The 17,402-nt window shown below is 41.0% G+C and overlaps 1 protein-coding gene and 1 long non-coding RNA gene across 2 annotated transcripts in view; both read right to left on the bottom strand.

Annotated features, from left to right (window-relative positions):
• Positions 1–326: 326 nt before the first annotated feature.
• On the bottom strand, positions 327–4,178 carry LOC110979759 (uncharacterized). Its single transcript, XR_002598246.2, has 3 exons — positions 4,052–4,178; positions 1,724–1,817; positions 327–1,296 (listed from the first exon to the last, which is right to left on the bottom strand). It is a non-coding gene; the product is annotated as an uncharacterized LOC110979759 (long non-coding RNA).
• Positions 4,179–7,067: 2,889 nt separating this feature from the next.
• Positions 7,068–17,402, bottom strand: part of LOC147795224 (zonadhesin-like) — a gene marked incomplete at its 5' end in the record, with an annotated part of 30,528 nt that continues 20,193 nt past the window's right edge. Inside the window, 11 exons of the mRNA XM_087132196.1 lie at positions 7,068–8,840; positions 9,590–9,818; positions 10,331–10,483; positions 10,784–10,987; positions 11,445–11,575; positions 12,805–13,182; positions 13,627–13,749; positions 14,328–14,511; positions 15,394–15,602; positions 16,449–16,643; positions 16,843–16,990. Of these exons, the coding sequence (XP_086988322.1) occupies positions 8,557–8,840; positions 9,590–9,818; positions 10,331–10,483; positions 10,784–10,987; positions 11,445–11,575; positions 12,805–13,182; positions 13,627–13,749; positions 14,328–14,511; positions 15,394–15,602; positions 16,449–16,643; positions 16,843–16,990 (2,238 nt within the window). The remainder of the gene's footprint in view (positions 8,841–9,589; positions 9,819–10,330; positions 10,484–10,783; positions 10,988–11,444; positions 11,576–12,804; positions 13,183–13,626; positions 13,750–14,327; positions 14,512–15,393; positions 15,603–16,448; positions 16,644–16,842; positions 16,991–17,402) is intronic.

Raw genomic sequence — 17,402 nt, 5'->3', positions numbered from 1 at the left:
TGATCTTAAAGACACTCAAGACAGGAGAGGTCAAGTGCTCTTTGACATATTCTAAGAGTTCAAGTTCCATGCTGTGTTTGAGTGTCCATGGCGGTATGTGCCTCAAATTGCCAAGAGTCAGTTCATTTATGGCATTCATGTCATCACATCCCAGTATGCTGTGGCAGCACACATCCCTAGCATCTCCTTAGCAACTGTTGCATCTCCCAAACACACTTTATTCCTTCCTTGGAGCAAGTCATGGTACAGATCATCCATCAAACCAATGTCTAAAAGGGCTTATCAGCGAACTTGGTCCTTTTCAATCCGGCTTGGAATATGTCATGGCTAGAGGGCAGCCACGGGGAACAGTGAATCTAACATGGGCTTCTGACAGACGAGATGTGTTCAAAGCTGAGCTCATCTGCACAGTCACTTAGACCTGGGAGACCTGTAGAAACCACTCAGTATATCCAGTGAGAGTTAACATCAGACAAACTGTGCAACAAAAGGCTTATGCGGGGATGCTCCTTTACTTGCTGGATAGGTCTCAAGGTCTCAGGGAGTGCGTGCCTCTCCATCTTGCTCAATCTCAGACATGAAGGGGTTGATCTAAGGCTGACATTGCATTCTTCCCCTTAGTGTTGATGGCTCTTGCATAATTCAATTTGGTAGATGCATGATGATAGAGACATCACAAGGCAAGCCGAATCAGGAACATACATGAATGCACAAACAAGCACGTGTCACAGCATTCATTTTGAAGCTGAAACTCCTGTGAGTTACTGGCATCAATTAACAGTACACCAAACTTGACAGAATAGGATCTGCCTATGCAAATCAAGTTGATTCCTTTATCATGTCCACTTCTGAGTGTCCTGCCACTGGCAGCAAAACAGGGATGGTCCATCAGTACTGCAGGCAACAAATGACTGTTTCCTGTTGGCAAACTTGTAGGACAAGTAGGACAAAGGGTCTGAATGTCTGCCCTATTTAGTTTGCTTCAAAATGTGCATGTTCATACTATTCAATGTCCAAACTGTGGAGTGGCAATCGATGCTGGGTGCAGAAACAAATTGTCCATAATCCACAATGGTAAATCAGTAGTGGTAGTCAGGGACCTGTAGTCACATCAAGCAACTGTCATGCATATCTCTTAAGTCAGGTGACATTTTGGGCCAAGAGTGACCTTCAGCAACTTGTAGCGACCTCAGGCAACTGGTTGCATTGGGCTGCAGTGACTCCACCAGTGTCTCTGAAGAATTCCTTCTTGAATGTTGATACATGTACATGTACGTCAACACTGTGGCAAGAGTTCTGTGTATGTATAAATATGAAAGCAATGAGAATATGAACAACAAATGAAAAATAATTAACGAAAGCTGTCTGCTACCCTGAATAGACGTATTACCCGCGTGGTGCAAGTATTTGGTGCCCCGATTTACAGCTTTTAAGCACAATTGTACAATACCAGGATTGCTGTATTAAAGGTGCAGCTTGTATGATTGATAGACCGTAACCCAAAAGAAACCTCCTTGCTGTAGATATCACAATACTATTAGGCACAATTCATTGGGTGTTTGAACAGTTGGAATTCATTTTTTTGCGGCATAAAAGCTCACTGAGCTGAAAGTTGAGTTTACATGAAAAGAAACACTAAACAGATTTTGACTGCTTATTGGAAAACAATGATGTAACAAGTAGAAACATTCATGTGGGATAACAAAATGGCTGTGAATCTCACCTTGCAAAGCTGGTTCTGTGACACTGATCAACTGTGCATTACAGAGACACTTGCACATCATGGCTATTTTTCCATTCTAGCACTGAGTAGGTGTCTGTGTGATTTGTGGAAAAAGAAGTAGAATCGTATTTTTCACTTTTGTACATACATGTATACCATTGAGAGAGAGCAAGGAAAGCTGTCACTTGGTGTGAAGGAAGAATTACGACTCTTTCTAATGGGTTCACATTCAAATCACCTGGATCAGCAGGCAGGAGTTTTACTAGACCCCCCACAATGAACTGAAATAACATGCACCATCTTGTCCACAGGCCAAGAAAACAGTGTACATTGCATTGCTAGACACAAGTGCATGTTGATAAGATGACTTTGAAGTGCAAGTTTGTGATTAACACATGTGTTCTTTTTGCTTTGTAAAAAAGATGGCACATACATGTACATGTGGTCCTACATGTACATGTATAACCTTGAAACCGTTAACTGCATGTACATCCATGCTTCACATTGGGAAGATTTTGCTTCAATTAGGGTTAATTAATATCCCCATCTACATGAAGAATTCCAAGTCACTACTCCATGTGACTTGGAGCTATTGTTATTTACATGGAGTCATAACACTGTGTTTTTAATCGAGCCTTTGAGGTAAATGATCCGGTGACGCAAATTCTGCTTTTTCAATCAAATCTTCCCCAAGAGAGAAACCATGAGGTACTTACAGCTCTTGAAAATACTGTAACAGAGGTTTCAGACCATGAAACCAATTCTTTTTTGGAAAAATCTTAGATTTTTATTCACCAACCTCTCGTTTCTAACTGACAACGATCGCACTGTTTGTGTTCATCCAACTGCACATGTATTGGCCCAATAGCCAACCAAGCTTGCTCTGCATGTCAGTCTCACCATCTTCTGTCACAGCCAGTGTTCTAGCTGGGATCATTTTAGTGCTGGGTAAATTTTTGGATTGCGAAGCACAGTGAGCGTAGCTCTCGCGGCTCATAGCCAGACTGGAATTGTGCCCTCTATTGATACTGCTGTTTGGCTGGTCTTGAGCCAAGACTATGAACATGTGTTCGCTGCCTCAGAGGAGGCTACATTATATCCCATACATGTAATTTCACATCTTACGGGTCTTGTAACAATGCTTGCTACCGGCAGATGTTCTCAATGCTTTTTGATCCTTGAAATACCATCAAATTGATACATATTCAGTAATATTTCAGGTCATTTTTTGAAAATCTGTGCCGGGCAGCACAGCCAATTTGAACTCGAAAGCCAGGAGAAAATTCACAGTACCAGGTGGTACCACCCGGTGCCGCCTTCCGCGGCTAGAACACTGGTCACAATTGCACAGTGTAGTGCATATCACATGTCCTGATGGTCATGTATTACCTTACAAGTCAACAACAAGGACCGCCATGCATTGAAAACAAGATGCCACCCCTTCCCCCCCCAATGGCTGGACCAACATGTGGAGACACATGCGCAATATAATAAACACAAACAGTCTGATTGATCATTGGGTGGAAATGAGAAATCGGTGGGTAACAAATTCAGATTAAAAAAAAATGCTTGGTCTCATGGTCTGAAACCTTTATTACACCATTTCAAGAGTTTAGGTACCTCATGGTTGCTGTGAGGGGAAAATTTGATTGAAAAAGCTGAATTTGTTTCACCAGATCATTTACCTCAAAGGCTCTCTTAAATAAACACATCACATACATGTAGTGTAATGACCACATGTAAACAACAATGGCTCCATGTTACACTGAGCAGTGCTTAAGGTTCTTCAAGTAACCCTCACCAGAACTGGTCAGGAACACCAAATTTTTTGACAGTAACTATCCAGTTGTATTCAAAACTTTATAAATGCTTGGCACAATCTGTCATTCCAAGATTTATTTCAGTAAAACTCGTGCCAAATTGTGCAGAAAGTTACACTTTCGTTCACCGTACTGTCAGACAGTCATGACAGTGCCTAAGACAGAAAAACGGATCTTTCTTCCCCTGTATTGCATGAAGGTTTCCTGATGAAAGTCTTAAAATTAAAGGTGATCCCAAACATTTATATAATTCTGCAAGCAACTGGTTAGTCTTTTCTGACCTTGTATTCTTTTCTTCGTGAAACTAAGTCCAGATAGCCTAGACAAGGAGGATTCCTTTCTTAGTGGTCCAGTTATCATGCGAGGCGCAAAATAATAGCGCAGCCCAATCAGCAGACGGGATCGACGGACCACGTGCATAACGTGCCCCGTCCGAAAACTGGCCCACAACAAGATTCACACGAAACTAAAAGAATATCAGACGACTCAAGGAAAATTTAAATCATACCTTGACGTTCTATCAGTTGTCCTGCTGGAGTGCTGTATAAACCGTGGTTGAAAAGATTCAACAAGGGCAGCAAAAGTTTGAAAATACTAAGAAAAATCTTAGGCAACACGCACCCGTGCATTTCTTTTAAAAATGGCGGAAAATGGAGGTTTGTTTGTTTGTTCATGTTGAAATGGCGCAAATCCACAAAGCCAGAATATGTACTCCACTAATGCAACAGTGGATTAACGTACGAAACAAACGTAGTTTTTTTTAGAAAAAATAAAATATAAACCCAAGGGACGTAAATCGCATACTCTTTATGACATTTTAATCTTGAGCTTATCAAAGTTTTAAACTGGCTTAAAGCAAACGGGTTGTCTCTTAATATTAAATGACGAACTACTGTACATGCTGTTCAGTAAAAAGCAGCGTCATGAACTACCAAAAATCCTTATAGACGCACAAATTGATAAAACTGGTTGTATATTGAACAGAACCTCTTATGGAAAAAAATTTATAATATTTGCAACACTATTTTAAAAAATATACGAGTTATATGTAAATTCGAGCCTCTTTTCCCTCGGGGTGCATATTATTTAAACTTTACAATATTTTAATTGTACTGTATTTATCATATGGGATATTAGCCTGGGGTAATTGTGGGGTTAGTTTAACCAGTAGAATACTTAAACTGCAAAAAAGTTTTAAGAATGATCCACTCTGCCACTTACTTGGACATAGCAGTCCTCTCTTTTATAAAACTCTCAAAGTAAATGATATATATTCCCTTCAGCTTGGGATCCTCATGCACTCAGTTAAACAATGAACAATCACCTAAATCCATCAAAAATGAAGAAATGCACCACCATTTCACCACACAACACAAGAAACTTCATCATACTTACCACTCTCAAACAAAATACAGTCAAGGATGCGGGGCCTATGCTGGGGTGGCATTCTATAAAGAATCTATACGTTCCAATGTAAATGTAAGGTGAAATTATTAACTGGGTATTTCAATTTTATTCAACTTCATTTAGTTTCTGTGTCTTAAAGGGTTATAAGACTTACTGTTTACACGACTTACTGATTTCTTGTCCAGTTTTACGTCATACTTAATGTGTCGTTGGTAATAATGTGTATTATTCCTAATTGGGGTCCCTACTCGACAAGCACTGCTTCTAAGACACCCCATCTACAATTATTTTCTTTCTTGTTATGTCTTTGCTACATGCTCACAGTTATGTGGAAAATATAAAATGAATGAAAAATCATCCCCATGGCACGGGCATGACCAGCCCCCTCGTTTGGTAGGTCCTATATTGGGGTGGTGCATAATGGATCAACTTTTTAATGGCTGACGCCTCCCCGTCTTGAGCAACTCCCCCTTCCCGGTCCCCCATTCACACACTTTCAAGCTAGTTCAACCACCGTTGGTTCCAGCCGGTGGCGTAAATTTGCACGTAAAATTGTAAACTAGGGAAGGGGGATGGGGCGGGAATTTATCACATTCAAGCTCAATCTTACTTTAGAATGGCATATTTCCCCCCTTTCTGAGTGATATTGGGTACATTTTGGGTGGATTAAAATACCCAGGATCCTCAGGGAGCGTATCGTGCCACCAATGTTGACCTTGACTGACATTTTCACCCCTTATAAGTTCACTATGACGTACTTGCTTTTCATTTCAGGACCTGAAAACACTTAGGCCCTATAACTGGTCACTATGCGAAATCCACTTAGAATTCTGTTCAACATGTTCATCGTGTTATTTATTGCAATAATCCATTTTGATCACGTACCAACCGTTTTAACAAACGAAAGTCACGCTCACCCGCACCAATCAGGTTAATTACAAATAAATACTACCACCATGGGCTACCAAATCAACTGGGAAGATTCAACATCAATTGTACCCGAAGAGTAGTCCTTCATAATACTCCAGTTGGAGTGGGAGTGTTTCGACTTTCCCGTATTAAAGGCCTGCTGGGGGAACTGATTTGGATGGAGGCAAATTAATTAGGATAGATGGGCTTGGGTTTGGGTAGAAATGCTTTTGAGAAACAATTGATTTGAAATGACTCCTATGATTCCAATTTCAATGCAATCTGGGTGCGGTGAGGGGTTAGGAAGATTGATTGGACGCCAGTGGTTGATGCTGGTATGAAATGATACGCAAGCATGACATCGGTTTCTGAAGAATATTATACCTTCTGATTATTGTTTGCAGCAACTACAGCTCATTATGTGATCAATATGCGTAATAAGCACCGCACAGGCGACATTTGTGTGTGGGGGAAACGTGTCTCATTGATGGTCAGCTATTTGTTGAGAATTGAGATTTCATTTCGTAATAACAAGGAGACAATTGAGAGAAACACATCTTTGTAAGCCCATGGGCCTAATAACTGACAACTCATTGCAGATAGTCGGCAAAGTTCAATAAATCCAATTTTGCCGACTGTTAGCCTCTGTATTGTCATCAATAGCAATAAAAGATTCCATTTATATGCCTGCGTATTAATTGTAACCAATTTCAACAAAGTTTGATTTTGAAGTTCCCAAGTAAATAAAGTGATGTTCTGGCAGTATTTAAGACCAACCATCTTGAGAAAAAAAAACTATCAAAGTAACAAAAGGTTGTTCAACCTTTAAATTTGTTTCTGGTTTACCTTTAGTTTAGGTTATAGTGACAGTTTAAGGTGACAGATGACCAATTAAGAAGACTGCTGCCTAGGAACCAAGCGAAGCAAACACTGTTGCAAAGTACATAGATAATTAGTCAAGGCCCAAATCTTGTTTTACGGACATGTTTTCACCTTTGATCTGGATGGTAGTCTTCGTTTCATAAATCCATAGCATTGTGTACAGTCCCAGTGCAACTTCACAGGCCAGGCACTTGTTTTTGGGGTCTATCTAATTTCTTTCCCCTTTCCAACAGTATGTAAAAAAAAACACAAAATGTAGTCTCACCTATCAGAAAGGCTATAAAAGGTTAGATGAAAAAACAAATCCGACGATTCACAAGTCAAAGTCACTGGTCATGACAGCCTAATGAAATTTATTTCACAGATAGAAAGTGAGGAGATGGTTCTGATGTCAAAAATCGACCGCTTCTTGTGTTCACAGCTACTGCAGTTTTCTTGAGTGTCATGGCTACGGGGTAAAGTGTTCAAAATGATAGTTGTTGTTGCTTTGGGATAACTGTACATCTGCCACTGGTGTGGTCCTCTTAGGTCAAAAACTAAAACACTTACATTTTTAAAGTGCACAAACCGTTTGAAAAATAACAAGACCGAGTGTTGCCTTTCTTGTTTCTTGTTAAATTGGAATTAACAAAAGACAAGTAAATAAAAAGAAACAAGCAAATAAACAACAAGCATACAAAACTGACAAGAAAATAGTCGGAGAACCTTTAATTGACATATTCATCATGAGCAATGCTACTTGTGTGGATCCAATGTCTAAGACTAGAACAAGAAAAAAAGGAACAAAAAAGACAACTGGAAAGCTTTCTCAGCCTTAATTGAAATCTGCCAAAGGTTATATATATTTCAAGCATTTGTTATGCATCTGTTCCAAAGATGTGGGCAATATGTATTTGTCACAATGTTTAAAAAACGTAATCTGATGCTAACAAATACACACCCTTCACTATATCTTTTGAATAATAATATTGTACACGTACTTGGAAAAAACTCATCCGGTTACCACTTAGTAATAAATCAATATACAAATATATAGATGTAGCTATAAAATACTGCTTACAATAATACCAAATAAAAAAAAAATTCTACATCTAGATGATATGATAAGAGAACCTTTCCTTAAATCTTATTATTTAAAACTAAACATAATGCTTTTATTATCTTGAAATAAATGACACATTCCATAACACATTCCTTAAATCTTATTATTTAAAACTAAACATAATGCTTTTATTATCTTGAAATAAATGACACATTCCATAACACATTCCTTAAATCTTATTATTTAAAACTAAACATAATGCTTTTATTATCTTGAAATAAATGACACATTCCATAACACATTCCTTAAATCTTATTATTTAAAACTAAACATAATGCTTTTATTATCCTGAAATAAATGACACATTCCATAATCCATTTTTGTCCACATTACAATGTGACATCACAGGCCACAGCATGACGACATCTAATTCTCAAGTCTCTCTGATGAGGAGAACAAGAATTCCACGCTATGAGTTCAACACATGCGGTATTGTTTCTATCAGTCTTTTCAGAATAAAGACAGCAACTGTCAATAACTGACTCATTGGAAATTATGCAACTGCCAAAAAAGAACATCACTAAAGTATAGTTTGCTTATTCTAGATTTGCATGCCCCTTCATATATGACTGACCAAAATATTATAAAATACTTCAAAATAGCTCAAAGTAAATAGTGCTGAATTTCTTCAGCTACTCAAAATCAATCCCATTAACCCAACTATAGACCTTTTAACTATTTCATTTATGCCTTCATATTTGACTCTGGCACAGTTAGGAATCCAGGTCATATTTAACTCCATACACATTGCCCTGGTGGCCTGTGCCATCATCCAATGGAATGGCACGGGAGAAGGCTGGTCCCGGGTCAACCATCTCAAAGACCTCATTGGTGTGAGCCTCCTCTGAACCAGTCTGGAATGTCATAGTCTTCTTCGATGACTGCCGGCCGCGACGACGACACCAGATGGTCAACACGAGGGCAACAAGGAGAATCATCACCGAGGAACCGACGGCAACGATGGTAACAGACGAGGCAGACAAATTGGCTTCTACAGCTGGTTAAAAATAAGTATCGGTACAAACGTCACAGTTTACAAATTCCTGATGATCAGGAGCCTGCCACCGCGTAATGTTATGGCTGAGACCGTCACAAGACCAAATACCAATTGGTCTACTTTACGGACCCTAGGGCTCATGAGTGACAATCAATGTCCTTTAGCAACCACATGCAATACGACCAATGAGTCGTTATTTCATAGAATTGGAATTTCCCTCAACACTGGTTGAACTGTGTTTTAAGTCGCATCGAGCAGCATGCACCATGCGCAACATTTTCTGTGTCAGATTTTTGTACTCTGCCTGCAGGGCACATACCACTTATATGGCAAGAGGGGTCACAAAATGTGCAGGAGAATTGATGACTTAAATCATTGAAAATATTTCTCTCGGTCAATTTGCCTTCCTCAGACCCCTATCAAGCTTTAAAAGCACTCGTTTAAAACAACTCCATTTACAGAAGCTTTAAATCCACAAGCTTCAATCTCAAAGCATGGATGGTTTATCCATTCAGTCAACTATGTCAGTGGTATTTCTGCAAGATACATTGGTCCTTGCCATATACTTACACATTGCTTCAAGAATTTGTAAGCAATAACAATTTCATGGGCAGTCACAGTAAAACCAGTATTCAGTTCTAATAAAATCAGTGAAAGCAAATTCCTACAACACAAAATGTCTGTGAGTCGGAAAACGTCAAACCCAGTGGGATTTTCAGAATTAAAGGAAAGGGAGAGTTGCTACTCACGTCCTGTGGTGACCTTTTTGATGGTGACTCTCAGGGTGCTGTCTGTGGGCGGTTCCTTGGTAGCTGGTCTCGGACCCAGGTAGACTACACTGGTGATGTTGACGGGCAGCGATGGGTCAGATATGTGTAGACTCAGCCCTTCGTACACTGACAGGGCCAGAGCATCTGCAGGCGTCATGCCGTCTTCAGAAACAGGGGCGGCAGAGCCGGTACTAGGAGAACCACTCTCCTAACATAAGGCAGAAGAGAAAGGAAGTGAGAATTAAACAAATATTCTGTGAGAGACATAACCTACAATGCACTTCCTGTATAATATATATCTCTATTGATGTCGGCAGGATGATTTTTTTTGGGAGGGGGGAGTTTGAAGGTTGGCAAAGCACTCATTGGCAAAAAATAATAACACTTTTTTTTCCAGCAAACTGGCCAATTTCCATCATATTCTTCTTCCTTTTTATATTGTTTGATTTGGCTTTGTTTTTCAGTTTCCATTTCTTGTCGGGGGGGGGAGTGCTCATTGAGAGCAAAACATGAAAGAATAGTTAGTGGCCGCAGAGGCCTTTGACAATGTTCCTTTTTGGCATTAATAGGTGTGACAAGGAGGTCTCAACAAGGAAGCGTTTCTGTGGCAGTCAATACAATTTTTCTAAATCTCTTGCTCTAATGTGACATTTTTCAGGTTAGGTCAGTACCAACTTTGTCGGAGTATTTGACATTTGAATGGAAGCTTTTTGGACTCACCAGGAAGATGTCCACGAGCACTGTGTCATCCGACGCTGCTCGCTTCTTGCGAGCTTCACGGCGAATGGAGCATTCAAAGGTGAAGCAATCAGCGACTGAGACAATTTCTGCGGCAGCAATGAGGCTGTCACAGAGTTGGGTCAGGGTGGTACTCTGTTGCGTGATAAACAACAAACAAGGATACACATTTCAATCTTGCATTTCAAACTGTCAGTCGGAAAATATGTTTATTGAATTAGTTTTTGGAGAGAAGGGTAAAGGTTAGCTCATGCTTAAGGCAAATGTCAAACAAGAGCTAATTTGACTCAGGGGGACATTTACAGCAAAATGTGCTCGAGTCCAAATGTGTTCAACTTCTGCTAATTCACAGTGCGAGTATTTGATTTGATGCCACAAACTCGCATTTGTGTTCACATGAAATGTGAACCGGTCTTAAATCTGAGAATGACATACAGGTATGATGGAGGCCAGCTCAGCGGAGACGGTCACTTCCGAACAGAAGGGGTTCTCGGCACAGTCGGCGTGAATGGTTCCCACGTCGCAGTACATGCCACTGCAAGGCTCAGTCACGCAAAGGGGAACTTGGTCAGACGGCACGCAGGTGGAACTGGCCGGGCAGTGGCCGTCTTCCGTGCAAGAGATCGGCTTAGAAGCATTCTTAGGGGCACAAGAGAGTTAGACATTGGTTTGATTTGATCTTTCCTGTTACATTTCAAATACGTCAGTTGAGCAGATGATGACACTGACAATAAATCTGTTTTGCCTGGTGCTGCAACATTACATGTACCAACGATGTATTTACACTGGACGTGTACAAAACACAAACAAAAACAACAAAGTTATGAGGTTTAAAGACAGGCATAGACAAACTCAACAAGATAGACCTATACTAGCCTGAGCCACTTGATATCAAGTGCTGCAGTTTAGGCCATCACAAGTATATCACTTGTCATCGAGTTTTAAGCCGAGTCACAAGCTTTCTGAATTAAATGTGAGCTTTCCATGGTTCACCCTGTTACTTGTGATGGATTCAACAATGCTGATTTCAACTTTGCTTTTCTTGAAGCAAAATATTTCATCTGATCAACTGGGCTGAAGCACCCCTAAGACATACCAAGGAGCATTTGATGACAGCTCCGGCCGCGCAGTTACACTCATCACATTTACCATACTCCCAGGTGCTCCCACTGGGTCTGGTCTCGCTGCCGTCCCAGCAAACTGGTGTGCCTGGAAGATCCACAAATTCTGACAAAAAAGGAGGACAAATACAAATGCGAATCAATCACTCAGCTCCAGTAATCAACACCTCCGGTATTCTCACCAATTTTGGAATCGATTCTGATTTCATCAAGGAATCACAATTCTGCTTGCAATCAGTTCTTGTCACTGGCAAATGTTGCATTCATAATGGTGAATCACCCAATGAAATATATCAACCAGGCATTAAATCTATTCGCATTTGAAAATTGTTTTTGTAGAAGCAAATAATTTAAAGAAATCAGACGTAGCCCTTTTTGTATTTGTAAAGTGCTTTCTGGTACCTAATCACGGGGATATAAAACCAATCACGACAGAGATCCCAATTCTCATCAAGTGGAGTCGTGATTCCGATTCCACATCCGGAACCGAGTCTAATCAATTCTTGCACAGAATTTCCAAAAGACTACCATGTGCGTATTTGTCCATCATCATTTGAACGCCTGTGCTTCAATATGCCTGGTACCCCTGTGAAAGCCTGAAGATTGGCTCACTTTCAACTTGCACTCATTCTGTGCTATACTTGTGTGCAAAACAACACGCAGGCAGATGTGACTGCTAGGGAGCAAAGCCTCCTCTGTTGAAGCACGCAGTCTGTGGGCTAGTAAATGAAATCTGCACTACTTCTGAAGTATTCCAGTCACTCAGTGTTGGCATTACTGTTGGTTGTAAACATAAACTAACAGAAGATCCTGTTTGCGCTTGCTTGAGCCCCAGGACGGAGGATTTTTTTTTTGTGGTCCTTTACAGTGTCTTGGGCAGTGTTGCGGTCTATCACAGAGTCCTTTCAATGTCCTTTCACAAGTCCTATTAAAAGCCGAATTTCCAAGACTGCTCATACGTAACACAGTGGGCAATGCCAAAGGAATGCTTTTGTAACAGCTCATTTGAAAAGCTTGCGACTTGGCTTTGAGACTGGATGACTTTCATGGACTTATTACAGGGACTTGTGATAGCCTCAACGACAACACACTGGCCATGCCACATAAGCAGGCATTACCACCCTCAGTGACAGATCTAGGTTAATTAAACATAAAAATACAAGTTTCGGATAGGGGCCAGGGCTCCGTGTGTTCCATTGTTGTCCTGTATTTCGATGATCCTGAATCTGCCTGACTGCCCTCAACACCTATCCATGTGATATAAACTTCACAAAGGCACCAGCCCGACAAGCTCTCACACTTTTCATGTGTTATACCTTAGTTTGAGGTGCCTACCTGCTTCCAACATGGCATGCCAGCCGTGAGCGTTCACTTGGTCGTCAGTCACAAAGTACATCCACACGGCATCTCCCTCGATGTAAACGGGCCCGGGTGACGTGTAGCCATCCAGTCGGTATATTACCCCCTGCAGGGTGGACAGGGGACCTTGATTCAGGCCCAGGGGGTATTGGAAGCCCGGACCAAGGTACAGGTAGTCCCTCCCGGTCTCCACCTGAAACGCCTCCGGGAAGGTCACGTTGATGTAGCGGGCACCCGGCACCCAGAGCTGGTAGAAACCCTTCCAGGAATTTGGGTAGGGCTGTGAGTAATTCGGGGATTTGAACCAGGTGGAGGCGCAGTCGGCACCATAACATGCGTACCGGGCGTCGTATTCTGTGTTGCAACAAAGAATGCATGTAAAAGCTTACAGAGATTTCTGTCTTTTTCTATGCCGGGAATGACCACCTCACACTGAGCATAGCAGATCAATGTCACAAGTTTACCAAAGAAATGAGACAAGGGAAAATAGAAATTTCATACAAAGACCAGGCTTTTGAAAATTATGAAGTGAAAACAGATTCTTCACAAGGAGCTTTTTCAAGAGATTTCACCTCCAGTCAAGAGGAAACTTGAGAGAGGCAATCAAACTGTCTCTGTAACAACCAAGAGTGGGTGATAATTCCATTCAAATGCTATCATTTTCTTCCTGAATCCTAACAGACCTCAATCCTCCAGTTTCAATATGAATTTACATCCCCCCAGGGGGTTTAGGATTAAACTGTGTGGCCTGGCTGGAACTACAGAGTTAATTAAAGTACACGAGTGTGTCAGACCTACCTGCTTGGACATCACAGTTCTGGCCCATCCTGTTGTTGTCGGCGCACTCACAGACGTAGTTTGGGCTACCGCCCATTCGCCTCAGACACTGTGAGCCTTCTGCACAAGGACTGTCAGCACACTCTGTGTGGAGAAATATGTGCCAACATCTTCAGCATGATACGACAGAATTTCCATCACATCCTTGAAGGGTATCAATGCTAGGAGATGATATTCACCCTAAGAGGTGGAGTTTTAGCCACGGACAGGGCAGGAGGTGATACAACTCATCTCTAAGGCCATAGCTGTCCCATGCCTGATCTTCATTCATTTTGATGGTGAAATTGAAGGTTTAATTCAGTCATTGTATGCTTTTGGTGTTTGGGCAATTGTTGTTCCACCTATCTCAGAAAAAAATGGACACCTGCGGATATAACTGGTCTGATTTTTACAAAATTGGTGTCAAAATAATTGTAAGACATTATTCAATGGGCTTGGCCAAAAAAATGCATTGCGACAAAACTAGAAAAAATGTCTCAAGGCAGCTAAGATTCTGTCCCCAACCTCTTTTAGGATTAATTGCACGTGTGTGCACTGGTGCACAAATAAGGCCGGAGGGCCATTCAGAAATCAGGAATATACTTGAAAATGCGTACCTTGTGCAGGATTTGAAGGTATTTAGTTTTCGTAGGTATTTGCTAAAAAAGAGTAACTGAAATTACCTTCAAAGACGCAATCTTGACCATTGCCAACAAATCCCTCATCACAGACACACTTTTGGATGCCATTGACTTCAGTGCATGTGGCATTCTCGTGGCATGCAGCAGGGGAGCACACAACCTCGCCAAACGCATCGGAGCAGGTGCATCGCATGGTACAGGAATTGGTGTAGTAATCGTCATTCAACTGCAAGGCAAGCAGCGTCCAAAGGGCAACAACATTGTGAGCATGGACAAATTCAAAACTTGACTTATGCCTCATACCACTGAGACCAGATGAATATATGTTGCTTCGCGTGAGTAATTGAGTATTGTATAAAATACCCTTGCCAGAGGATATGGTACACAGATGAAGTTGATCATCTCTAGGCTTGAAATGATAAAGGGAGCCTTGTTACCTGGCAAGGACGTCTATTTGGGGTTGAAAAACTGCCACAAGGGGTACACTTTAGTATATGAGTTACTGACAGCCGACAGTGTGTGAGGTCATTATTACTGACACCATGCTAGCCATCTCCCCCATCCCCAATAACACACAGGGTGTCAGTTTGTGGTATCAGTGTGGATACATGGCCTTGGATGAGATGGCATCAATATCATGGACAAAATTAATGTATGCATTCCTTGAAACAAAGTCCAGGGCAAACTCATATCCAGAAAAAGTAGTCTCGTGACAGAGCGAACAACGGTTGGCAAGGAGCTGGACTAAGTTCTGCTGACACAGTGACCTATGGTCCCTGTCTCAGGTGCTTGTGGCTTGTTAATCTACTGGGTATTGGATATCTATTCATTGTTATACAACAAGGCATCAAAGAAGCAGGAAAAAAAGGAAAAGTGACCGGGTTAAACTTGGTAAGACAAAGAAAATGACTGGAGTGAAATTTTATTCTGAGACTTCAAAACCCTCGGAAGCTAGCAAGACCGACACATATATTGCTGCAAATGTAGGAAATGACAGTCAGTGAGGAATCACTCCAAAGGACTCTGCCTCTCTGACGCAATTTTAAACCTCCTTACTGAAGTACAAAAGGCTAAGGAGAGATTAGTTAGATGTTCATTTGTGTCTTACCCGGAGATATTTCTGTTCATTATCATACTGACAACCGCACTGACTTCGAGGTACGCATTCATCACCATCCTGATAGAAACCTTCTCGACAGGTGCACCCCTCGGCACAGCGCAAGTTGCAGGGGGATATGTCTCCATCAGGGTCGCGACAGGTCGGAGGGCAGGGGTCAGCGCACAGGGAGTACTCTGCATTCCGCGGGCAATCTTGCGCTATTTGACACGAGAGAGGTCAAGAAAAACAGGTGCTCTGAACATCCTGAAATCAGATACTTGGATTGAAAATGAAAAAATAACAGAAACAAAAACAAACCAAAACTAAACCGTACGATTTTAAATTAAAACTTTTCTAACAAAGCTGTATATGTGATCGGCTCTAGGAAAATGAGTAATAAGTTCCCGGATTCAGGTTATGAGTTTTTGATATGGCTGGATTCTGTACATCAAAAGCTACAATTTGATATATGAATGACCCATGTAGTGTGCTGCGTTCCAGAGATACATGTATATGGACATACATGTATGTATATCAACTTTTCAGATTCAATACAAGCACTTTTTGAGAAAAAAAGCTCATAACGAGTAGTGCTTGGAAACACAAGGCTATGTAGGATTTTCTACTGAATGATCAATTTTTCATCTTTATTCATCAGTGTCCATGTATATACATGTAGTCACAAATTCTGGAAATATAAATGTTATAGAAGCTATTTAAAGAAATGTTGCCCTCTCCAAATAGAACAGGCTATAACATGTTTTGGCATTGCGTGACTTATTACCTTTTTTGCAGAGCGGGTCACATATATCATGTTATATATTTTCAATCATGTAATATTTTATCTGACCTTTTTTCCCTTACATTTTATTTTTTACAAATTGTGCACCAAAAAAATGAGTGCTTAAAGACCACTACATGATGCAGCACAGCTGCTTTGTACTTGTAGAATTCAGCTCAAAAAGAAAAGAAAAGATCAGAAAAATGCAATGATAAGTAAAATGAATTTTTTGAAAAAAGCTTACATCAATGTCACTGTAATAAACGATTTGCCTAGGACTTACTGCAGGAGATTGCACTTCTCCATTCACTGACAGCGTGACCCAGGTCCTGGCACAGCTGTGCGTAGGTAGCAACCACTCCACAAGCAATGGGCAGAGCCAGGCTTGGGTCGACCAGCACCGCTGCACAGACATCGTACCTGCAAGCCGCATAGAACTCAGCCGATGATGCTGAACAGCCTTGGAATGGGAAGTTATCTGACGGAAAAGAAAAACGCAGTGAAAATTCTCATTTTATCTTAAAATGACACACTCTTTGACGCCGGCTTTTTGTTGATGTTTTCTTGACTTTTCCTCTTCCCTTTGTTACATTTTTCATGCCTCCGACAAGTTCATTGAAGAATACTTCCGTTGGCAAGTGAATGACAAGTGACGAGCTTTTATAAGGATGACTCACCCCTGGAATCAAGCAGCGGTGAGCACACCGTATCAGCAAATTCAGTATCAAAAGCATTGTCACACTGGTTAGGTTGCTCTGTTGCATTGGCTGGACAGGGTAGGTTCCCAACAACCTGACGATTGCCAAAGCTTACTGCTGTATCAACCTAGAAGGAAACCGGTGAAAAGAGCCAAAGCTTCAGACACAAAGAAAGCAATCAAATTATACGGCCGTGTTAGCAGGCAAATAGGCACTGCTGTCTTTGGCTACGGCTATTTAGTGCAGCCTGTCAAGGGCAAAAACTAAAGCCATAGCCACAAAATGTCAAATTTAACCATAGCCTTAGAGTTACCCATTCTCACAATAGCTACAACGAAAGCACCAACTTGTATACCCTGCTAATGGTGGACATTTCCTCTTTCCCAAAAATGTATAGCATACTTAAGTGACAGTAGACTGACCTTGACATAAATATATATTAAAAATACCATGTGCTTGAATTCTCTTAAAGACTGGAAGGTGGTGTGGTTAGATATTTATAAGTCGGGTTCTTTTACGTGTGATAACGTTAAAAATGA

The sequence above is a fragment of the Acanthaster planci genome, unplaced genomic scaffold, assembly GCF_054643075.1.
Source record: "Acanthaster planci isolate LZ-2023a unplaced genomic scaffold, COTS_SCS Contig121, whole genome shotgun sequence".
In the NCBI taxonomy this organism is placed as follows: Eukaryota; Metazoa; Echinodermata; class Asteroidea; order Valvatida; family Acanthasteridae; genus Acanthaster; species Acanthaster planci.
This window is presented reverse-complemented; position numbering and strand designations above follow the sequence as displayed.